The sequence below is a fragment of the Ailuropoda melanoleuca genome, chromosome 8 (genome assembly GCF_002007445.2).
Source record: "Ailuropoda melanoleuca isolate Jingjing chromosome 8, ASM200744v2, whole genome shotgun sequence".
Taxonomy (NCBI): domain Eukaryota; kingdom Metazoa; phylum Chordata; class Mammalia; order Carnivora; family Ursidae; genus Ailuropoda; species Ailuropoda melanoleuca.
The window spans coordinates 14,057,584-14,082,742 of NC_048225.1; the positions used below are offsets into that span (position 1 = coordinate 14,057,584).

General features: G+C 52.8%; 1 protein-coding gene across 1 annotated transcript in view; it reads left to right on the plus strand.

Moving 5' to 3' along the window:
- Positions 1-974: 974 nt before the first annotated feature.
- TMPRSS4 (transmembrane serine protease 4) overlaps positions 975-25,159 on the plus strand; it is a 32,368-nt gene continuing 8,183 nt past the window's right edge. The window contains exons 1-5 of the mRNA XM_034665625.1: positions 975-1,233; positions 16,322-16,355; positions 19,730-19,843; positions 22,598-22,750; positions 23,815-24,023. Of these exons, the coding sequence (XP_034521516.1) occupies positions 1,231-1,233; positions 16,322-16,355; positions 19,730-19,843; positions 22,598-22,750; positions 23,815-24,023 (513 nt within the window). The 5' untranslated portion in view covers positions 975-1,230. The remainder of the gene's footprint in view (positions 1,234-16,321; positions 16,356-19,729; positions 19,844-22,597; positions 22,751-23,814; positions 24,024-25,159) is intronic.

A 25,159-nucleotide genomic window follows, 5' to 3' on the forward strand; every position in this document is an offset into this window, starting at 1 on the left:
CAGAGACAAGTCCAAGGCCACAGCCCACTGAGTGGCTGAGACGGGGCCAACCATCAGTTCAATCTTATCCTCCTTCCAGTCTTCCACGGGCTGTATTTCCCCAGAGCGTGGACCTGTGACTCCACACACTTGTGCTGCATTCAGCCTGTTCACAAGGAGAGCCAGATTCAAGTCCCAACTCTGCCAGCTCTGATTTCCTCAACTGCCCAATGGGAACAAAATGTTTCCTCACGCGGTTGCGCAGGAATCAAAGAGATGGCAGGCACAGTCTCCAGGAGGGTCAAAGCCAAGGAACTGAAGATGTGGATTTGTTCCGAAGATGACACAAATGCACTGTGTGATCTTGGGTACGTGGCTTTGCCTCTCTGGAATTTCATTTCCTCACCCACAACATGAAGAAATGGGAGAAGACAGTTACCCAGGTTCCTTCCAGCTCTCTGGTTCTAGGCTTCAAGGTGTCACCTTGTACATTCCCTGGCCAGGGGGCACTTGGGCCAAGGTATTCAAATCTGTAATCACCAGGAAGGACAGGCAAGAAGCCCTTGGAAGGGATGCTGGCAGGTGCACTGTGAGCCCCGCACCCACCAGCTCCACACCAGGGAGCTGGGGGAGGGCACGTAGCTCATCTTCTCAAGGGCAGAAACCGTTTCGTGAACTTTCCAATCCTGTGCTCCCCACATGCAACAAACTAGTTCTACAGAGCTCCCCGAACTCCCCCACATTCCCACAGCCCCAGTCAGAAGCAGCCACCACTGCGAACTCCCGCAGTGAGGACAGAGAGAGAGCTCCTGACATCTCTGGCTGGGCAGAAGCCATTCAGGCGGGAAGGCTGCTTTTGCAACATCTTAGGCGTGTCCCCTCTTCTGAGGCCAAAAGGCCATGAATGACTCCAGGTGTGTGCCAGCCCCTAGGACGGGTGTCAGGTTACAAGACACATAATCATTCCAGTTTGGCAACTTCACCCATGCTGTGGTTTTAATCAACTGGCCCCACAGTCCCCAAATCACTCCTGGAATACAGCGGTCGAGGCGGCCAGGGCGCTAAGGGGAGAGGGATGCCAGACATGCAGGACCAAGGCCTGCCCTGCACTTAGGCCTCTTGTAGCCAGTGCTGCCCAGCGGCCTCTGACCCGCTAGCCAGCCAAGGCCTGATCCAAGGAGACCCACCTCCTGACGGGTCGCCTACCTCAGCTCCAGCCCGTAGAGAAATCTGGAAGATCACCGAGCCAGCATGGTGAGTGTGGGGGCCCTCTACTCCGAATTCTGGGGGAGGGCAGGTCTCCCCATAAAGGGCCCTTTAGCCTGAGAATTTTGTAACCCCTTCCCAGTTAACAAAGAGGTCACACCGCATCACCCCCACATTCCAGCCTTTAAAAGTCTCAGTACCCACCTGCCTTCCTTTCCCCCCCTTGGCCAACAGCCCCTGCACCAGCGCCGAGGAAGCTGGGACACAGAGGCCAGGCCCCCGTCTCTGACTATCCCCCTCCTAAATCCTGCCTGCTCTTTTGTCCAAGGTCTCCTGGTCAGTTGGCTGGAGGCAGGCACTATTTTGCCAAGGGTGAGGGGCTGTTATGATGGCCCTCTGCCACCTCCCTGGGGAAACGGACTGTTTTTCTTTTTAAAGCAAACAATGGACAGCTGCCTCAAAACAATCCAAGGTGTTCGTGGAGACGCACTTGGTCTCTTTCTGGGCCCTGCCCTCTCTCTTCCTCCTCTGAACACCTAGGGCTTCTTCACTGTCTTGGGACAAACAGAATCAATCCCATATTTCGAGGACAACTGAGGATAGGAAGGGGAAGAAATAACATCTGGGTCTGAGGTGGAACTCGGGGAATCTTCCTTCTCTGAGTCCTGGTGAAGATGCTGCAGCTGCCAGAAAACCAACACAAAAATGAAAGGGGAGGGAAAGGAAAGGAAGGGGGAGCTTTCGGTCCAAGGGGAACAGAGGGGTCAGGCTGAAGTCCCACACATGGCAGTCTCCTGACTCCCAGCCCGGGCACTTCCGATGATGCTCCTCTGAAAAGTCTAGCCGAGCTCTAGCCCCAGTGCTGGGGTAGCTGAGGGTCAGGAAGGGGAAGGGCTTGCCTGCTCTCATCTGTGATTCTGCCAGGACTGAAGCACCAGCTTCCCCCATCCCCATCCAAGGAAGCACCTAGAAGCCGAGCCTGCATTTAGACGCTCCATCCTGCTGCCCGGCTGTGGGCTGCTTGCTGGTGGCGCTGGGGCGGCCTGGGTGTCTCCTGAGGGAGTGACCTAGGAGGAGGGAGTTTCTAAGGCAGTTAACTAGAGCACAAACTACAGAATCGGAAGGTCGACTGGCTGGCTCCCTTCTGAGCGTATTATTCTTGAGACTTTGTTCTTCCTCAGACTTGTTTTCTTCCTCTGTAAAATGGAAACATTATCCATGCCACCCCTGGGCACGCACACAGCTGGCGGAAAGACTGAATGGGCTAATAACGTGAAGCCCCATCCAAGTGTAAGGACATGGGACTCAAGAGGAATCCACTCCAGGAAATGACATGTGGGGGGCAAGGCCAACACGGAGCTTCACCAGCCAGGGAACAAGGCAGGGCACGTGGGCACACTGTGCTGGGGGGCCAGGCCTGAGGCCCCAAAGGCAAGGCAGCAGTGTGGCCAGGATCCCTGGTAGGCCCAGGGAGCTTCTGGCCTCTGAGCTAGCCATTAAACCACCTGTGCCTAATAACCCAGTCATTCCCTCTAATGAGGCTGGGACAACCATAGCTCCCAGCCCTGGGGAGCAGTGAAACAACTCATGCCCAGGCCCAGCCCTCCCTTCCCCCGCCCGTCCCTGCCTCCTCTCACCCCTGCCAGCCCCACCCTGGACAGACTCCAGTCCTGCGTGGTTGCTACCTCATAGCAGTGGTTCTCCCTTGAAAACTGGGCATGACTGGGTGGGCCCAGTGAAAGCAGGAGCGGAGGAAGGCCCTGGGCAGAGGTCTGAGCCCAAGCTCTGTCCCCAAGGGGAATGTGTCCCTTGTTACCTTGGCTGCAGCTGAGCCCCGGAGGGAAGCCTGCGACCCTGGGACAGGCCATCCTGGTCTTGACTCCTTACTGCCCACGAGGCCCCAAACATACCATGAGCCACCAGAGCAGAATGTTAAACACCTGAGGTCAGTCCTGGCCAGCTACCCCAGAGGAAGCTCCTTACCCTCTCCCCCTTTCCTTGCCAGCTGGTTCAGCCCAAGGGGTTTGCTAGGCTTGACTGGGGCTCAGGAACGTGGCAGGTCAGCAGGCCTGCCTGTGGCCGTGGGGGGTCTGGGAGCACAGGCAGGCCCATCACAGACAGGCTGAGTCGGCAGCCCACTTGGCTCTGGAAAGACCCTAGAGGGCAAGACAGGCAAGGAAAGGCTAGGTCCCCGTCTGCTCTCCAGGTCCCCTCACTACCTGGGCTAGGGGCCTGATGCTGTGATCCCCAAAGTAGCTCCATCCACCTAACCACTGACTCAGCCCCTATAATTGGCCAGCCTCCAGATGGCACAAAGGGGGGCAAAAGTGTCCAATGCCTATGTTCTGCCCTGCAGCTTTCCAAAATGCAGAGGAAGGATAGCTCCTTAAGCAAAGGATCATGAGAGAATGTGGCAAGTCCAATACCAAAGGGAACTACAACGTAGCCCTGGAGCAGAGAAGGCAGGGAATTCTCTCGAGGGCAGTCGGGAAGCTGTCCCAGAAGAAATAGTATTTGCACTGGACCTTTAAGGATGAGCAGGCTCTCTCTGGGCAGAGATGGCAGGAAGGGTATTCCAGGCAGAGGGAATGGCATGCGAACAGTAAGAGTGACAGTGTGGGGGGCGGAGGGCACTGTGGCTGGAGCAACAGGCACAGGCGGCAGAGCGGAACACAGCTGAAGGCTGGATCCCCCAGGGTGGTAATGCAGGCCCCGACATGAGCTTGGGTTCAGGGTCCCTGTTAAGCCATGGAGCGCAGTGGGGCCGGGACAGGGAAGGCTCCAGCAGCTGCCGGAGGCTGACACTCCAGGCCGAGCCACGTCCAGAAGTTGGTACAGGCCACCCTTCCCCACCAGACAGGGAGGCAGGCATCCAGCTCCATTCATTCATGCCACAAAATGGGAGCAGGCCTCCTCTGTGCTGGCACTAGCCCTGCTGGGGACAGAAAGCAGACGGTGGTCCTGCCCTCATGGAGCTCAGAGTCCAGAGGGGGTGGACAGCAGGAAGGGACAGTCACAGAAACTCTCGGTTAACTAACAACTGACACACGTGGTGTGTTGAAACACACTGGGAGCTGTGAGAGCTCGGGCAGGGACGTGGCCTCACCAGGGGTCGGAGAGCCTGGGCCGCACAGGAGCCGGAAGGGTGGGGAGAAGGGGCCGTTCCGGACAGAAGGAACAGCAGATGCAAATGTGGAAGCACATCCCGCAGGCCCCCTTGCACCACCCAGGGCTCCTGACAGGGAGAAGCATCTAGAACTCAGGTCTCCTCCATGCCCCTGGCCTCTCTCCCTCCAGCCTTCCTTGTGCACGGCTGCGAAGGCCAGCAGTCACGGGCAGCAACCTGGTCCTTTGACACAGACTAAGAGGATCGGAGGAGTGATTCCAAGGGGGGCAGGAAGGGAAGGCATGGAGTAAGGGGGAAGATAGGGAAAGAAATGAAAAACAGGACTCAGAAACTCTGGACAAACTTTCCAACCTGGGAACGGAGGAGACAGATGCTCTCAGGCCCGAGAATCTGCATTTCAGAGTTCCTAGCAGCCTCCCCTCAGCCTTGCATCTTGCTCGGATGAAAACACCTACTCAGTAAAACCCCTCATCCCACACAACAGTTCCCCAAGACAGTGAATCCCCTTCACAACCTAAAATGTGTTCGTCTGCCACAGTTCTGTTTAAACCTGCTGCCGCCAGACGCTGAGCTTCTTGAGGGCCGGGTCTCTTCCTCCTGTTGGCCCCAAACCTAGCACAGGGCCTGAACAGCAGACAGAGGATACATGTTTGTGGGTGAATGACCAAAAATGACGAAAGACTGAATTCCCATAACCAGCCGATTTATCTGACACTGATAACAAAGTCAGCCAAGTCTGACTGGACGACTGGAAGAGATCCCAGATTCTATCAAAGGTGTTACCAAGGTGTTTCCATCCCAGTTGGGGCTGGGGTGAGGGAGGGACAGGCCCGAGCCTGCCTGGAAACCCCAGGGACTGGAGAGGGGGAGAGAGAGAGAGAGAGTCAGAGTCTGAGGAGAACCAATGTCGCAATCCCTTTGCAACGTGCTTCACACCACCTCCCAGCCTGCAGCTCTGTCACAATCGCAGCACAGAAATTTGTAAACAAGGCTCAAAACCGCAACACCCCTCCCATCCCACTCCGTCCCAAAGCAGCTTCCAGTTCTCCGGTGTAATCTTCATGCAACCTGAAACTCCCACGGGGTAGCGGGTGAATGGAACACTGGAGGGAGAGGGCAAGAGACTGAGGTGGCAGCCATCCAGGGCGGCAGTCTCCCGTCACGACATGGCCTGCACATGGGTCTGGTCGAGCCCACTATCACTTCAGGCATTTGCTGTGGTCCCGGATTTCTTCCTTTATAATATGCATTTGCTCATTCACTCAGCATGTGTTCCTTAAGCATAAACTACATGCTAGGCATTGGCAAGACGCCTGAAGATTCAAAGAAGGATACACACAATCAAAGCTCTCAGTTCCGTATACTCCACAGATGGAACAGAGGCAGGGTAAAGTACTTCCCCCACCCTGGGGCAGAGCAGGCCACTTGTTCGCCCACAGATGTCCACACAAAGACGGTAATGCAGCTGAGGTCACCCCTCCTTGCCTTCATCCCATTCCCACCCTAACGCTGGGGCCTTCGTTCATAATCACATCTCTGATCACCAGGGAGGAGGCACGGCCAAGCTGTCGGGAGCACCTGTCTTGGTGGGTAGGGCTCCCCGGTCGTCTAAAGAGAATGACAACAGCAACATCTCGTCCCTACCTGAATGCACAAGTGCAGCATTTTGCATCTTGAGAAGCACATCCACATCCAGAATCTCCCTGAATCTTGCACCAACCCTTGGAGACGTCGTGATCCTCATTCTACAGATTGGGAAATCCCAAGGCTCAAGAGGTTGAGGACTTGAAAGGGTCACTCAATCAAAAAGAGTCAGGGCAGGATCTCTAATCTCTGGGACTTCAATATCAAGTGCCCAGATTTTCCATTTTGCCCTCCTCCTCCTCCTCCAAGATGTGAGCCCACAGACCTGAACTGGAAACTAGACCTTGAACTTGAACTTGCACTAGGTAACTGCAGAACCACCACCCTACCTAGAAGCTGATCTACTTTATAATATAAAGTGTGTGTTGAGTGAAGACTGTATCGGCTGACACAGCCAAGTGGTGGAAAGATGATGTCCTTTCTGCCAGGAGACTTCAGCCCTCACCACCCTACCAAAGGTCATGAGGAGGAAGTGAACACACAGACAAGGGAAACCAGTGGGCAGAATTAACTTAGACTTTTCTCAAGAAGATTGAGAGGAAGTTTCATACTCAGTGCTGCTCAAGGAAAACAATCCAAGTTGCCATGAGATCATCAAGGATAGAAAACTGATTTAGAGAAGAGGAAATGATAACTAAATCAGGCCTAAGACTAGTCTCCTCCATGGGTCACNCTGTGAGCCTGCTTCTTCCTCTCCCACTCCCCCTGCTTGTGTTCCCTCTCTCGCTGCTGTCTCTATCTCTGTAGAATAAATTAAAAAAAATAAAAAAAATAAAAAAAATAAAAAAAAAAGAAAACTGATTTAGAGAGAGGAAATGATAACTAAATCAGGCCTAGGACTAGTCTCCTCCATGGGTCACGGGGGGGTGGCGGTAGCCCCTCAGGAAAGGACCTTAGAGGTCTTCTCTAAATAGAGGTTGGTGTTTTCACCAGATCTGTTTTAGCCTCAGAGCCCAATCTAACATAGAACCCCCACGTGGAAAACAGCCTGGGACTTCCACCCACTCCTGCCCTGCCTCCCTCCTCTTGCAGCAACCTCAGGGGTCTCCACCAAGTCCCCCGGGATGCCAGAGAGACCTTCTCTGCCCTTGCCCTGGTCTACTGTGGACATCTACACCATCCAGCTTCTACTCACACACTTTCTGTTGCTTAGATGACCTTCCCTTCACTGAGAGCGAGAGGTCTTTCTATAATGTCCCCATTAATCCTAAGCATCCCCTTTGCCACTTCCTTGAGATCTCCCTACCCATTTTAAAGGACCACGTTTGTGCTACCGAAGGTCTTTGTTTCTCTGCCCTGCAGCCTCCTCCCTTTGTTCATAGAGAGGTCACAGAAGCTGTGACATCATCTCAGGACCCCTAACTGCCCTGGCCCCTCTCTGCCCCATGCGCTCCAGGGCCCAATTCCCTCCTGAAGGCAGGCCCCTGGCCCCCAGGGAGTCACAGCAATGGCCACTTGTGCAGTGCCTGGTACGCACGTGGGAGGCCCTCTGCCAGACTCCTCCCACAGATAACAAAGGATTTTTGAGTATGTGCTATGCCAAGCACTTGCTAGGTTCTATAGTCATAGCTACTAATCACTACTAGGAAATAGTAGCATATATGCTTCATGGGCACAGGGACTTTGCCTTGTCATTTACCGCTATATAACCAGCCCCCAGAACAGGGCTTTGCCAAATGGATAAAACAGTCCTATTATTATTGTTATTGTTGTTTTATTATTGGCATTTAGTGCATTCCTACTGTATACCAGGCAATGTGCTAGAGGCTATGCATATTCTGGTCTCATTAAGAAGACTTAGAATCAATCTGTCTCTCTCTTTCACACACACACTCTCTCTCCCTCTCTCTCTCTCTCTCTCTCTCTCTCTCTCTCTCACATACACACACACACACACAGAGGAAACTGAGGCTCCCAGTGGTTGAACACCTGGCCTAAGGCCTGTGCTCCGTCCACAGCCGTCCCTAGCCAACCACAGCCTGGAGAGGAAGACCCCGCACAGCCCCACGGAGTTACTGAGTGGGCAGGAAAAGTGATAAAAGGAGCTTCGGTGATGTACCGGGCCAGCGCTAGCTGCAGGGGACCACCAGACACGGCGGCAGCACTCCTTACGGGATCCTGAGTTCCGAGTTCACAGGAGAGACCCGGGAATCACTGCAGACGTTTGCCTGGAGATGGTGGCTCATCACTGCTGCAGCCAAGCCAGCGCCCCAGAGGCTGCTTCCCTGGGAGCATCGGGAACAAGTGAGAATCCCCAGTCCTGCCCTTGAACAGCACTGCCACGCAAACCCTCCTTTAACGCTGTGTAGAGCTCTGCTCCCCAAGCCTCCAGGGTAACTGGAGCTGAAGGCACCAATGTTCGAGTACTCAATTCCTCTCCATGCCAAGCACCGAGTCAGGGGCGCCAAGTGCGTCATCTAGTTCAAGAGCACCCATGACCCTAAGAGGTTGATCACACTCTACCCATTTTACAGATGATGAAACTAAGTCACTTGCCTAGAAACACATGGCTCGTAAGGGGCAGAGCTGGAGTCAGAACAGAGCTCCTGCCACAGAGCTCAGAAGGAAGAGGGAGGGACAGGGGCAACCCTTATCTGACCAGAGCAGCTGAGACCCCTCGAACCTCGAAGACCAACCAAGGGGGACCATGAACAAATCCGTAAAATCAGGAGAGGACCAGACAGGGTTTCTGTGGCCCGGCAGCTGGAGCCCCTCCCCGAACCCTTCTCACTCTGGTTTTATCACGGACTTATCACACCCACTTCCAAAGGCAGAAACTGGGTCCCAGGGATGTTAAGTTGATTTGCCCAAGGCTGCTTAGCAGGGAAATTGTAGAGTTCGACTTGAGAACACCAGAGCCCCTCTTCTCTCCGCACCACCTCCCTCCTCAAAGTTTAAAGGACAATTCAGACCAAACAAAAGTTTTTCGAAGGCAGGACAAACTCTGTGGGATTCTTTTATAAACATCGGACCACGCCTTGGGTGGCAGCTCTTTAGTGCAGGTAAATCGCAGTGTTTAGACGACACCTGCCTCCCCAAGCTTTAAGATCCATCAGCCCCTCCTAAACCCGCGAGAGTCCCTGTCAGGCAAACCCTTATGGGTCGCCCTCGGTCCAAGTGGCCTGACTCCCGATGGCTCTCTCGTATCCCCTTCAGCCCCTTTGCACCCTCAGCTGTGCAAACGTGGGAGCACCTTCCCTTCCAACAGACCCTCCTGGGAGGGAGGGGTCTGCATCGACCCACCACCCTAGGGCAGAGAGAAAGTTGAGTGAAGTAGAATTGTAGAGAACTCAGGCTGTAGAGAATGGGCTGTTTCCCCCAGGCACCAAGAGAAGGACGTCTGAGGGATTTGTAGGGGTTACAGTTAACAGAAGTGTCACCTGGAGGCAAGTTTAACTCAACCCAAAGGCCATGTACTAAAACCTCACTCCTGCCCTTCACGTTGTCTTGCCATGTGACCTGGGGAGAGAGAGCATGGCAACTCTGTGCCTCATTTTCCCCATTTGTGGAAGAGGCAGAGTTACACCTGCACCCTCTCCAGTGGCCCTACCTGGAGTGGAGAGCTATGCCTGGACACAAAGGCTGATCCTCACCGGAGGGCAGCTGAATACCAGGCTGGCAGAAGGACAATGGCAAGACACCTGACACCTCCCTGCTGCCCCAGGCCCCGCCCTGGAGCCATTGTGTCCTGTGACGGGGGTCGGGGTCGAGGTGCTCAGCTCAAACTGCCAACAGTTCAGCACCTATATGGCTCAGAACGAGGACCAGTGGTTTCTAATGTAGCAGCCGAGGCTGAGGTCAGTCCTGAAGGAAAACACGCTGCCGTACGGATGCCTCGCGCAAGGCAGAGCAAGGGCAAACACTCGCGTTCGCTGAGGCCCCAGCATGTGAGAGCTGGGGCCCCCACCTGTGCATGGCCCGGGCAGGGGGACCTGTCCGGAGACAGGCTAATCATTCAGAGCATCCTTGAGAGCCAGCATGATTTGCCATATCCGAGAACTTTCCATGCACTCAGGGCTGCCGCATCACAGCCAGGCCCATCTCGGGGAAACTCATACCCTCCACTCTGCTGACTCACAACCACCCAGCCCTCATGCACCTCTCCTCACCTTACCTGTCATGGCTGAAGCACCCAAGACAGAGGGTACTTGCCCCGCCTGGTAAAGGCATCAAACCACCCTATCCCCGCTGCAGGTGAAGAGCGCACAGCCACCTGCTATTGGGTCGGGGGAGTGGAATGCAGGTTCAGGGTCAGAGAGCAGTGCGAGGCACCCTCAGAGCAGCCCCTGAGAGCCTGAGCCAGCCAGTGGCCACGCTCTGCTCTGAGCACCCACTAGGAGCAGGCTCTGGGTCTCCTGGCTCAACAGAGAACTTTCCCCACCCACTCCCCTGGGCTTCCCCCCTGCTGTGTCCCTGGCCTACGCAACCTAGCTGCCACCTGCCAGAGCCACAAAGGACCTGTTTGTCCCATCACCTAGCAACGGTAGCATCTCTGCCTCTAGGTTTTCCCTGAGGGACCACGGGAAGACCCCACAGGGGCCTGAAACTGCCACACAGCAGAGCAGAGCCAGAAAGCCCGCTTACTGCAAGCCCCTGCTTTTCTCCCTTCCTTTGCACCCCAATCATCCGAGCTCTGCCCCTACTGACTCCTTTCCAGAACAAGGACGCTCAGAGTCAGCAATGCAGAGAGGAAGAGAAAAATAAGGCCCAGGGGCAGGCTGCTTGGCAAGGAAAGCAGACAGAAGAGCTGGCCAGGCTTTCTGTTCCGTTGGCCTCTGTGAGCTGCCACCTCTTCTTCACCTCATTACTAGCCTGGTGGAGCACCTGCCTGTTTCAGCGTGTGGTTATTAACCCTCTTATCTGCTCTACCATCTCTGAGAGTTTCCAATTGCCCTAAGAAGCTTGAAGTTCAGAGAGGTTGAGGCGTGTGCCCGAAAGCACCCAGCAAGTCAAAAGACAAGGCAATATGAGAACTTACACTCCCCAGCCTAAGGTTCTTTGTGTCTTCTCTGCAGCACACCTAATCCTCATCCTCATTTAAAAATAAGAGCTGCCTAGTGCCTGGGTTCATCACCTCTGAGCTAGAAGGTTAAAGCTGCTCTAAACCCAGCCAGGATTCTCCAAAATCTGAAACACCAGGGCCTGAGGGTAAATAAAGGAAGGAGGAGGAAGAGATGAGAAACGTGCACATCTAATGAAAGAGGGAGGAAGAAGGGATGCTAATAACAACGAAGCCCCTGCTAGGCCCAGCCCTGCCGTAGTCCCTTCCCCAGACTATGGGAGGCCCAAGTACTTACCCTTGCTGATGGAAGAATTGGCAGAGCCAGGAACCAAGCAGAGATGGGTTTGCCTGGGGAGCTGGGGAGGGCTGGGGAGATGCTGGGGGTAATCTCTGCATATCAATGGGGAGGGGGTGGGGTGATGGGGGGTAATTGCTGCATATCAATGGGGAGGGGGCAGGAGGAGATGAAAACAATAGTCCAGGGAGTCCAAAACCCTGGCCCCCAAGAGCTGGATCTGTTCCTGACTTGCTCTGAGGCCATTTAATCTACAGGAGGCTTAGTCTTCTCTTCCAGAAAATGGGGATAATTTCTCAGGGTGATTCTGAAGATTAAATGCGACAACATTTACGTAAGATGTTGTAAACTCTGTACTAATCCCCAAACGCAGGAGTTAACTGTTCTGCCTCTACATATGGGTCTTGGATTATTGTCTTTCTGTGACCAGCGACCTACTGAAAAGCAGGGAAAGATGATTCTCTGAGAGAGTCACGCAATCAGTAGGTGATTTTCAGCCTTCTAACTTCCTCTTCCCCACTCCACCCCCACCTCCTCCAGCTGGGCCCTTTTGGGCTCTGGGGACCCAGGCATTTCTGCCCTCCCATTGTAATCCAGGAGCTTCCTTCCCAGATGAACCCCTGGGTCAGACACTGGTTGGGCTGGGCCCATGAGTCAGGGCCCCACAGTGGACTGAATCAACACAGCAGACAGGCCTGACCCAGCCAGCAACCCAACAACACAGGAAAGGCTGCTGCCTTTGCTGGGCCTGGGCTGGGCCTGGGCTGTGGCAGCTGTGGCCAGGGGCTAAGTTCAAGCTAGGGATAAACTGAGAGACCTCCAGCAAAGCAGAAGGCAGCACAGTTGGTGTTTCGTGGCCTCTCAAAAGCACCTTCGTTCCACCAACTCCAGGGTTAGACCTTTCTCTAGTCTAGGAAACCAGGGAGTTGCCTGGAATGGTCCCCAGAGACCCTTTCAGCTTTGCATCCTGTGATCACGGCATGGACTCACCCGGTGATGGGGGTTGGCCAGGTTCCTGAATCTTACCTGGTAAGATTCTTACCTCATCTCTCAGCCCCATCTCCCCCACCACCCCCCCTCGCAACTCAGGGTGGATTCTGGGCTGAAACGCAATGCGGCTGCTATGAATTTCCGTCTCCACCCTGCTCGGGAAGATAACTGACATTGATACTCTCCAGTTACCGCTCATAACCCTCAATGTGCCCACGTCCCAGCCCATTATCCTGGATGCTTATGACCTTCCGCAGCTCCCCTTCCCAGAAGTTTGGCAACCCAGCAACTCTGATCTCACTGTGTTGGAGATGTTTGTCAGAGAGGCTTCAAGAAAGCCAAGGAGCAGGCCACTTGACGGAAGAACTCAGGCAGCATGAGTCAGAGTAGAGCACGGGAGGATGGGAGGATAGGAGCTTGACTCCTTGGACCCCTCAGCACAGCTGGGAGACTGCTTTTTTATTTTCTCTTTGAACCTCAGGTGCACATCACTGGATGAATCGTCATCCTGGATCCATGACATCTTCCACTGTTGGGCCCCCTTGTAACTCTCCAGCTAGCTAGATGCTTTTAACAATGTAGTAAGTCTCTGTAATTCACCACCCAAAACAAACGCTGCATCTAACCAGGAGACCCCCTGCCCTCACTCCTGCATTCTCTCCCCCTGCCGAGGAGGCCGGGAAAGTCTTAGGTTTAATCATTCGACAAATACTGATTCTACATCTCTACCACGCCAGGAAATGTGCTAGAAGCCCCCTGGAAAGTAAGCCTCACCCCAAATCCTACGTTTATCATTTCCTTCCTTCCTTATGAAGATTCTGTGTTGCATGTAATCTTTTGGGGATTTACTTTTTTCCTTTAACGTTAAATTACTAATGCCATCCATGTGATTGTGTGGTGCCGTAGTTCATTTGCTTTGACTACAGCATAATATTCCAACATGTGAATGTACCAGAGTCAGCTTCTTCAAGGCTGGCCTGGGACTGAGCCCTGAAACCAAGATATTTTCCTTAATTCTTTCACTCGACAAATATTAAATACCTACTCTAGGGGGCGTCTGGGCGGCTCAGTCGGTTAAGCATCTGCCTTTGGCTCAGGTCATGATCTCAGGGTCCTGGGATGGGGTCCCGGGATGGAGTCCCACGTCAGGATCTCTGCTCGGCACGGAGTCTGCTTCTCTCTGTCCCTTTGCCCCTCCCCCCTACTCATGCTCACGCTCACTCTCTCTCTCTCAAATAAATAAAATCTTTTTAAAAATAAATAAATACCCACTCTATGCCAGGCATTGTAGGAGACACCAGGGATACCCTAATTACCGATTAGTCACAGTCTCGGTCATTCTAGCTTGTAGTTTTAAATTAGTTTATTTTCTCTGTTTTCAAAAAGGTGTGGGATGTTTTCTGTATAAGCACTATTCTGTGGATCGCAATCGAAAACATTAGCTAAAGGGGTACTGAGGTCACTTCTGTTCACAGATGAGGAATCGAGAAAGTGCAAGCTGTAAGCCTCCTTTGTTCCCTCTGTGTCTCGGCCTCCAGCACAATGCTGGGCCCATCAAAGGCATACAGTCAATATCTGTTGAATTAATAATAAACAGGAGACTTGCCCTACCTACCTCAACTAATGCAGGCATGTGAGAACAGGCAGACTCAGTGAGAAAGAATGAATTGACGGGGAAGGGCCACTCAGTGGATGTTCCTGACACCCTTCCAACCTGCCCCTCCTGCAGCCTGCACATGTCAGCAAGTACCCTCCTACCCGCTCCCTAAAGACCCAAGAGCACCCAATCCGCTGGTGAGGCCTGTTGCTTTGACCTTCCAAGCACAGGTATCTTTCCCTACCGCCAGCCTCCTTCTCCTTCCTCTTGTCCTTGCTGATCTTTGTTCTGTCCCTCCAACACCAAACCTGCTTCTTCCCCCGAGCATTCAGATCTCAGCCCAGGGGCTGTCCCTAACCACCCTGGCCCCTTCCCTAGGCCTCTGGCTCTAAGTAGCCACCAGGCACCAGCTCCCATCACCCGCTTCACTATGCATGACACTCATCGCTCTGGCTTTATCTGTTCACACCTGTCCTCCCCTCCTTCCCCCAACTCCCCACCTGCCAGAGGTGAGGGCAGAGCCTGGCCTGGCCTGTCTGGGCAACTCTGTCAACCTACAGTACTTAGTTCCTATTTGTCTTTGAATCCACAGCAGGGCCTTATCAAATAGTTCATTGAATACTTAACTACTTAAGGCTAACCAGACTGGTTATCAGACAATTGGGATCCTTTTCAGCCATGAACTTGACTGAGTCAGACAAAAGAATTTTGTAAACTCTTCCACGATGACTGTATATAGATTAAGTACTGTTGATACTATTATTACCCAACTCGGCAGCCACAGCAACGCAGTGCTGTAGGACTTGTTCTCATCTTTACCCTGGAAACAGTCCCCCCTCCAGGCCCTGGAGATGGCAGAGGACAGGTGGCTAAGGATGATCCACAGGGCAGAGCCCAGAGTCCAGTTCCATTTAACAGCATTTATCTGGTCTTTCCTGGGTGCAAGCCCTGTGGAAACCTCTGAGGGCACAAAGGCCATAAGAAACAAAGATGACTGCCCGCTGGGAAAGTTCTGCAGCAAATGCTGGGGGGCCCAGGAGGGAAGCGAGCTCGCCTGTGTGAGTCAGGCCCTCCCACTACATAGCTCACTTAAACCTCACGCAGCACTTTGAAGGAGGTGCCATCTCCCCCACTTTACAGAGGGGGAACATGAAGCTCAGAGAGGTTAACTATCTCACACCCAAAACTCGCAATTAATAAGACGCAGAACCTATATTCCAACTCAGCCCCCACAGACTCCAGAGCCTGCTGTCTCTGCTACATCCCCCAGCCACCCAAGGCCTCATGCCATCTAAGGGCAACGCCAGGCGCGTCCCTCCAGCAGATTAGAGAGTTTGGGAGGAAAGGAAGAAGCTCCTTCTCCCAATGACTTCTCTGCCACTCAGCCATGGAAGCAAACACCCAGAGATGCCCCCCACCCCACTCCCGCCGCCAACCAGACCTAATCTGGGACACCCACCCAGGGGTTAGAAGAAGACCTGTCACCCCCAAATGGGACTCGAAAAATTCCCAGGTGGAAATGTTCAGAGCCCTGCAGCCCCTCCACCTACTAGTGGAACCTCCGTGACCNAAATCTAAATATATATGGAATCACACAGAGTATACTTTTTTGTGTCTAGTTTCTCTCCTTCATTATTATATCTATGAGATTCATCCATAGGTCATTGCCCTTAGCACTAGGTTATGCTTGTCTATTGCTGAAATCTATTTCATCGTATCAATATACCACGATTTATTTATCTATTCCATCAGTAATGGACATTTGGGTTTTTCCAATTTTTAGCTATTATGAATGCAGTTACTATAAACATTCATGTACAGATATTTCGCTAGACACACGCACTCATTTCTCCCAGCTAATTCCTGAGTCATAGAATCCTACAGTTAGATTTAGCAGATCCAGCCAAGCCATTTCCCAAAGTATCTGTACTAATTTATACTCCCAACAACAGTGTGTAAGACCTCCAATATCCCACATCCTCATCAACACTTAGTACTGTCAGTCTTTTTAATTTTAGCCATTCTGGTGTCTATGCAGAGATAGCTCACTGCGGTGTGAACTTGCATTTGCCTAATGAGCAATGATAATGAGCATCTTTTGGCACTGATTGGCCACTAAAGTATCCCCCTTTGTGAAGTGTCCAAGTTTTTACAGAACTACATCCTATCAATGTAGACAAATGGTTGACCCAAACAGATGGCAGAGCAGAATCATCCTAAGAAACTCAGCAATACAACAACCCAGCAACCTGCCATTTCCACAATTGCTAACTAGTTGCTACAATCAGTAAGCTAGTTGTACCAGGTAATACAGATGCATAACTGAATTGTGTATTCAGTGAGACATCACTGAGCCCCCCAACTTAGATTCAGCAGAGAGAAGGGAATGCAAATAAGAACCAAGAGCCTCCCCTGGGCCCTTAGCCCCAGCCTGAGAGGTTCCCTCACTCAACTCACTGACTGTTTTTCCTTCAATTACAGGATCCTGACAGCGATCAACCCCTGAATAGCCTTGGTAAGTTCAGGTCCAGTTATGCCTTGTCCACCTCGGCCTCCAAGTTTCAACCAGCTACCAAATAGATACTAAATCCCTCTTGCATGGCCCTCACCACCACCACCAACGGCTAAATGCTGTGGAAGATCTCTATCCACCCACCCATTCATGGTTCAACAAAAATGTATGAAGCAACTGTAAGGTCCAGGGTAATTCTAGAAGTAGGAAGCACGGTCTCCAGGGAAATAGGACCAACAAACCTAACCCCCAAGAACAGTGATTCTCCAACTCATTCATTCAGTTACTCACCTTCTTATTCATTCAACAACTCTGTGAGTGCCTGCCACGTGCCAGGTTCTGGGCTAGACGCTGGACTCAAACAACAACTAAGACAGCCAGAGTCCCTGCTCTCACGGAGGTGCCAGTCTGACCCGCTACCACAGAACAAGCTGGGCAAAGGTATTTTCCCTGGTAAACTAGAAAATGATAGTGTTTGCCTGATTTACGGGAGAAGGATAATTTAAGAGATAAAGTGTTCCCAAATTTAAGGGTTTTTTCCCCCTCCCATTCTATTTTGTTAAACCATTGAGAGCTACTCCCGATAGCCTGCTGGATCAGCAAAAGAAGTGAGCAAAGCACAAAATAATACAACAGATCAACAAGGAAATAACTGATCCCGCTTACTTCAACAATTTCAGGGCCCCATGTTAATAATGATCATAAACAATGTAGTCTTCCCCAAGTAAGATGGTGCCTAGTTTATACTCGGGAATTCGATAGACCAATAGACCCCCGTGTCTCCAGAAAACTCCACCACCTGAGTAAGGCCCAAGAACCACCAAACTAAAAAACAAGTTAGATTTGCTACTAATACCCAGGTGAAGGGAGCTCGAGAAGGAGCGATCCGTGCCAAGCAATCAGAGATAATAGCGTCATGGGTCAGGCGAGCTTTGACAGAGTCCCCACAGGAGTGAACTACCACAAAAAAGAAGTGATGAGGGTTTCAGTGGTGAAGGGAAGCAGGAGCAAAGTTTCAGAGCAGGAATGAAGGCAGGTGCGCAAGGATCAGGGCAGAAGCTCCCCATGTGGCACTGAGGACTGGTGAGGATTAGCAGTGGGAAGTCCACATGGCCCCAGGTCACACTGGCTTTGCAAGTCTGGAGAAGAGCATGGTCTAGATACGGAAGTCACGGAGGGTTCTCGGGCAGGGATGTGACAAGATGACAGCAAGATGCTGGGAGGCTCTGTCCCACAGCAGTGGGCAAGACCGGCTGGAGGAAGGAACAGTGACAGGCGGGGAAGCTCTTCATAGCTCACGGTGGCTTTGTCAACTTCAAGTATAAAATGTAAACCAAGAAAACTCTACCCTTCCTGATGATGTCCTCCCTGAGAACGTCAGGGAGGCAGAGACATCGGGACCTGGACAGGGGAACCTATCAAGGGGCTCCCAAGAGATAGATGGCGCATCTCTGAGAAAACAAGCCCACCTCGTGTCCCCAGTGGGAGGTGCTCAATAAACAAATCACGCGTGGAGGACAGATGAACAGAATGTCGCCGTGTCCATGGCCCGAGGACAGCTCTACACACTGACTGCTGGAACCTTCACACAATACCTGCTAAGACTAAGCTCTCCTGGTACCAGCTCCCAACAGGTAACACCAGCCCACACCCCCGGGGCCTGAGCTCTGTGTCTGAGGCTTAAACGCTCCTTCTGAGGAAACGCAATGTTTCCTACGCTTTCCCTTTCAACAGATTCAATGATATCAGCACTTCCTGAGCACCAGTCTCTGGCTGGATGCCATTCTCTGCTTTTGACGAGCTGAGGAGAGAGATTGAGGCAGACATATAACCAGCCCTCATTCAAGCTAGGAAATGAGACCTGTAACAAAGATGGAAATGATGTGCTTAAGAGATCAAGCAAAGAGCAATGTACGTATTCACTTGGCACATACCTGCTGAGGCACCTGGGACTCAGCAGTGATGAAGAAAAAAAAGAAGAAGAAGAAAAAGAATTCCTTATCTTCATAGAGTCTTCATTTCAGAAAGAGATGGGAAGGGACGGAAAATATATATAATATGTAAAATACAGAGTATGTTAAGAGCTGATGAGTGTTTTTAAAAACAGGGAAGGAGGACAGGAAATGTTGGAAGATTACCATTCCAAAAAGGAGGTCAAGAAGGCCTCACAAGGAAGGTGACAGACCAAACCTGGGGAGGTGAGGGGAAGAGAGCTGAGTTACTGCCTTCCGGGGACTCAAGGCTGCCATATCTCCTGCCCTAGCTCGCCCTGGAGGAGAAGTCCCACGCACCTGCCCCAGCTTATTGCCTGCAAGGAGAGGGGATGTAAGAGGACCTATCTCAGATACTTCCCGAGAATTTAACTTTTCAAATCCTGGCCCTGCTACCATCTCCTTGGAGAACCATACGAAATGGACAATAAAGTTATTATTACCTCTGTTTTAGGCATCTCTAGGCTCCCACCTGCTTCCTAACCCCAAACTCTTGTTCCCATCCACGTTCTTCCTGATGAAAGGTTCACCTTTCTAAGTACAAATGTGATCACATCTCTCTGCTGCTCAAAGCTTTCCATGGCTCCATGTTGCCTTCATGATAAAATCCAAATTCCTGGCATGGTGTTCAAGACTCTCGGCGACTGACACGGCCAGTCCCGCCCCCACAACACGCACTGGCCCATGCTACCTCCTGGGCATGTGAGGAGCTCACAGTCGACACCCCCAGGCCTTCGCCCTGCTGGTCCAGCCCCCTCACCCCATCGCCACTATGGAGGCCCATTTAAGTGCTGTGATGGTGGTACTGGTAACTCTGTCCCTGTGTGCTTCTTCCCCCAAACTGGCATCTCCTTAAAGACAAGGACTGTTCTGGGGACTCACCATCTGTTGAGATGAGTTGGAGATGGAGGCCGTTAGGAGGCACTCATGACAAGCATTTATCAGGGCTCTATGGAGCAGGTAATGCTTGGAGGTCCCTACCCTCCTCAAGCTTACAGCTTAATCAAAAGATAAGTCAGAAAAGAGGATAAATGTTAGTGAAGTAAATGAGTACTTGCCTCTCCCGGGGCAGACGCAGGGCAGACCGGACAGGGTAAAACATCCCAGAATAGGCTAAGTGAAGACAAGGAGAAGATGTCACGGTCTGGAGGCTCCCTTGAGGGGCGCAAGTGAAAGATGGATAAGCCTGGGTAAGCGAAGGAGGGGGGCTGACCACGCGCTGTTGAAGCTAAGCCCAGTCTGCAGGAATAAAACCCCAGTGCTAAGCAAAACAGTCCCCAAAGCATTCTGCAGCTCAGCACCAGGGCCAGAGGGCAGGGAGGCTATGGGCCATGGCAGGGGCGGTCTCCAAGGGCTGACTGCAGGCTCTCTCCCTCCACCTCACAGATGTCACCCCCCTGCGCAAACCCCGCACTCCCCTGGAAACCTTCAAAAAGGTGGGGGTCCCCATCATCGCAGCACTGCTGAGCCTGGCAACCATCATCATCGTGGCTGTCCTTAGTAAGTGGCAGCCCCCACCCCTGCCCTCACCCCCTCATTACTGCTCCCACCTCCACCCTCACCCCCAAAAGTAAATAGCAGCTCCCACCGCCCCTCTAAGCACCACCTTACCCTCCACCCTTCCACCCAGCAGCCATAGACAGGTGATCTGCATGAAGCTTTGTGTGACACGCATCCACCCCTGCTCTGAAGGGAGCCTTCCTCCAGGAGTGAAAGGGGGAGGTGAACGCAGCCTCCACCTACCCCAGATGATCTCTGGCACAGGGAAAGCACAGCAGCACAGAGTACAACCCACGCAGGCAAGCGGCCAGGACAGCCACACCCCTGCCTCCTTAGTCAGGTGCCTGCAGATACCTGAGCAGCCCTACCGACTAGAAGCAGGGAGCCTTTCCACCTGGGAGGCAGGGGCACAGACAGGAGGCACAGGGGAAGCCACCCAGGCAGATAGCACGTGCACATGTGCACACACAGACACACACAGACAGAAAGACAGACAGACACACACACACACACACACACACACTGCCTGTGCTCTGTTTTCCTCTCACCAGTGCTAGAGACCCAACAGGCAGGCCGCTCGGTGACAAAGAGGGAACTGAATGACCCACCGTGCCCAGATCTGGTCTCTGCTTCCACTCCTGTGACTGTCCTTGCCTTCCCCTCCCCCACAGTCACAGCACGCTGACTGTGCTCTCAGGGTGGGAAGCAGGGCACAGCAGACCAGGCTAGGAGTCAGCTCACCCCTTGCTGCCATGTGACCTTGAGTAAGTCCTTTGACCTCTCTCAACTTCAGTCCCCTCATCTGTAAAACATCCTGTCTCCCCCAGAGGGATGTGAGAGATAATGTGGGTAAAACACCTGGATGAAAATCAGGTTGTATAAAAGTGTGGGTCATCATTCAGAGTGCAGAGATGTGACCAAGGCTGTACACAGAGGCACGTGTTTGCTAACCCAGGTAGCACGGGCCCTTCAGGAGCCTGCACGTGTAACCACGGTGGCATTTCCACCAGCAGCGGCCACCGCCACCCAGAGATCACTGGGCCCAAACCCTCCTCTTCCACCTGAGTACCTAGGCTCAGAGAGGCCGAGGCGTTGCAGTTAGAGACAGCTGGGACAGGACCCCAGGGACGCGGACTGAACAAGTCCCTTTCCATCTGTGGCACTGGAAATGCAGATGCACAACACAAATACCACCCAGACCCCCGAGAGCCCTACTGAGCCGGGAGAGGCGGGTTTCTTCCTGACCTTGGCTGGCCCTTGGCCCTGGGCTTGCAGCAGGATAAGCAGGGCTGCCGTCCTAAGCCTGTTCGATTTAGACTAATACGAAGGAGAGCCTACTTTCTCCAAGCATGTGCCCTGCCACACTGGAGAGAAGGGGCCAGATTCATCCAGGGCATGCCTGGGCAGGCAGTGGTGTGTGATCCACAACTGGGGTCTCCCCGTCCCACAAGGCCCTGTGTGGCTTCCATGCCATGGGCCCCCAGGTTCTGCAACCAGAGGAGGTCATCAGAGCCTCCATCCCGGGCAAGACTCCCTCAACTTTTCGGCTTCTGGGGTCTCAACTGATGACACTACGTCCTGGCTTTGTTCCGAGAGGCTAGAGTGACCCTGCCTGACCCTGGCTCCTGACCACGAACCAAACTCTCAAAGTCTAGGAAGGATCCGGCCTGCTCCTTCTCCCGCGCTCCCTCACACCAGGGGCATCTGGGCCAGCAGCCCCCATCTCGAAGCCCCTCATGGAAGGCATGGACAGGCAGCAAAGAGCTTTGGAGTCAGACAGACCCTGGTTGGAATCTTGGCTCTACACATAAGTGCTGTGTGACCTTGGGAAATAAACCCCAGGTCTGTAAACCTTAGTGCCCCCCCCCTTATAATGTGAGTTAATTATTATTAACCTGCCTCCTCAGGTTGTTGTCAGGATTACAAAAGACAGTGCATGGAAAGCTCTGAGCAGCGAGCAGCGAGGCCATGGTCAGACTTCTCACTGTCACTTGTAGGGTTGGCCAGGAGTGACACTGGATGGCAGGAGGGAGCTTTGGGCCAGGGGAGGGTTCAGTTAGGCAGGAGGGTCTCTTCCTGCCAGGAAGGAGACTTCAGAAATGTGACCTCTGTTCCCTGAGGAGTCACAAACACTGGACTCATTCCCAAGACAGCAAAGGAGCAACAGAATTTGAAAGTCACAGGCAGAAGACAAAACACAACAAAACACCAACTCCTTCATGGATCTTTCGGTCCCAGATAAAAACACCCAGTTCTAGAGCTGCACTGTGGCTACAAGATACTCATGGCCACCAGCTCACCAAACATTCTCACCAACCTCACCCCACTGTACAGATGAGAAAACTGAGACTGTGGGAGGGGACGTGATGGGTCTAAAGTCACACGGGAGGCAGCAGGGCCAGAACTCTCATCTTTGGTCTCCAGGCCCCGTGTTTTCTAGTCGTTACCAGAGCCACTGTGCCGGCACTGGGAGGATGAGGCCAGCGGGGGCTGGTTTCCGAATTTCTCCCACACTTTCTCTCGCTTGATGCCTCAGCCACCTTGTAGGTATGGGATAGGTGTTCCTTTAAAGATAAGGAAACTGACGCTCAGGACCAAGTATACCAGCTACCAAGTGGCATCACTGGGTCTGGAACCCTCATCTGCCTGTCCTGGAGCCCAGCATGTTTTCAGGGAAACACAGCCTATCCCACCCCCTGGGCTGCCTGCTTGACGGTCAGCCCTCTCTGCCCCCTCCCTGCCCCTGCCTTCCAGTCAAGGTGATTCTGGACAAATACTACTTCCTCTGCGGACAGCCTCTCCACTTCATCCCAAGGCAGCAGGTGTGCGACAGCCAGCAGGACTGTGCCTCCGGGGAGGACGAGCAGCACTGCGTCAAGACCTTCCCCGATGGGTCCCCAGTGGCAGGTGAGTCCAGGGGCGGGAGGGACTGGGGGAGTGGGCACAGCAGGAAACCAGCTCAGGTCTCCCTTGGTCCATTGCGTTGCATCTGCCAACTGACTTGTCAGTTTCCATCCCTCTTGTGAGGTGCTTAAGAACAGGACCAGGTCCTGCCAACTAGATCCCTAGTACTTAACAGGTAGCAAATACTCGGTGACTATCTGATGAACAAATGAGGAACAAAGGGACAGGAAACTGTAACATAGCCTGCCCTGTTCTGCTACACCTGGGTGCAATGAGGCAGGCGGCTGGACTGGATGATCCTGGGGAGTTCCCTTCTTTCTATGAAATCTGTTCTTTCAAGGGGACTAGAAAAGCGAGTGTCAAGCCGCTAACTAGCTATTGGTCCTCCTATTCATTAGATGTTTTTTGTAGCTTGCTATGTAACGAGACTGAGCTAGGGGACTAGGGGGGGTTTCCGACAAAAACTCATGTTCTTTCTTGGACAGGGCTGGCCCAGCTCCATCCACCTAGTACTTGGGTTCTGGGGAGAATGGACAGCCCAGGAGATGGGTGTTGGGGGGGTTCTAGGGGCAGGACTAAGTGACTTCTTATGTCTATCCTTTTTTTTTTTTTTTATCAGAAGTCACATGCCTATGGGCACCTGCCATCCTACTGCCAATAGTACTTCCCTCTCAACCTTCTCCCTCTGACCTCACGTGGAAAAGGAACTTCATTCCTCACTGGGAAGTTCCAGGCTAGACAAGCTGTGTGGACCATGGGTAGAGTCACCATAGATCACCAAAATTGATATCTATAAGAATAAAAGGGAGAGCTGTTGATTGTGCCAGGACAACAGGTCCACAAGGAGGTTGTTCGCAGGACATCTGGTCATCCTAGCTACCATCGAAATGAGGCTCAATCAGGCAAAGCCAAATGGAAGAACTTCCCCTGAGGTAGAAAGCGTTGGTGTTCTATGATGCTCTAGGTTCTGGGTGTAGGGAGGTCGTGCTGGTCCCATGATGAATTCTGAGGGAGATGGGCCAGATGGGCCCCTGTCCTGCAACTAACCCAGGTTCTTCCCCTCTCAGTCCGCCTCTCCAAGGACCGATCCACCCTGCAGGTGCTAGACCCGGCCACATGGAGCTGGGCCTCTGCCTGCTTCGACAACTTCACAGAAGCTCTGGCCAAGACAGCCTGTGGGCAGATGGGCTATGACAGGTACCCGGCCCCAGCCTCCAGAGGCTGTCCCCTCACCCCTATGACCTCCTCCCTTCTTCCCCCTTTCTTTCCTCCCTTCCTAAAAATATAGATACCGGAGTCAGACAAAACGTCTCTTGAACCTGAGCACTTCACATAAAAGCAACATGAAGTTCAATCGCCTAAGCCCCAGTTTCCTCAAGGGTTAATTGAGGCAAGTACTGGCAAGGTCATGGGTGCAGGGAGAGAACGTAAGCCTCACCACGCACCCCCAACAGGCAGCTCTGGCTCCTCGAGACCCTCACTCCCAACAGCTCTGCAAGAAGCTGCCCTCTCCCAGAGGATAATATTTACTTACTCAAGGTCCCATTGGCTAAAATTCAGCTTAAACAAACCTGATTACACTGGGGCCTCATCAGCAATCCCAGCTCTCTCAGCAAATTTCTAAAGCACCTCCAAATCTTCAGTGGATGAAGTTATATAATCATAAGGGTGATTTGCATGATGTGTTCATAGTCATTTGATCTTGGCAAAAACCAAAAAGGTAGTTATTACTGTATCTATTTTAAAAATAGGTTCAGGGAAGATAAGTAACTTGCTGGGTAGGAGCTTGGAGGGAGAGGCCTGGGGTTTGTGCCCAAGACCCCTTAATTCCTGGGCATCAGGATTTCTGGCAGCGTCTCTGTTTCCAGCTTGCATAATTCTCTCTTCCCCAAGCCCTTCTCTGTCAAGGGAGCAGAGGTGAGGCCCCTGATCACTTAGAGAGCCTAACCAGAGAGGAGGGAAAAGAACCCATTTATTCAGCTGCAGAGTGGGGGAGGTTCCCAAGGACTCTTCCTGGCAGGGCCCCAAGGACTCTAAGAAACTGGACCCAGAGTCTAGGCAGAAGTGAGAACTGCTAGGCAGACACCATCAATCAATCACAGAACTCTCTCCCATCAACCCCTAAAGCAGCCTGCAGGTCCTTTTTCAATAAATGCTCTCGGCAGCACTACTGCCCCATCAGACCTTTTGGCCCCCTCTGCTCTCAGGTCATCAGGTCTTTGCTGCACAGTCCTCGCCCCACCCTGGACAGGACACCTGCACCTCCTTCATTTTTGATGAGAGCTGGGAAAGCACACCCGGGCCCTGCTCTTCCCCCTCCTCCAGCAGCCGCCTGGCCCAGCCTCCCCTGCAGCCAGCCCCTCCTCCCCACTGCAGTCCAGCCACTGCAGCGTCAGCAGTGCCCAGCACGAA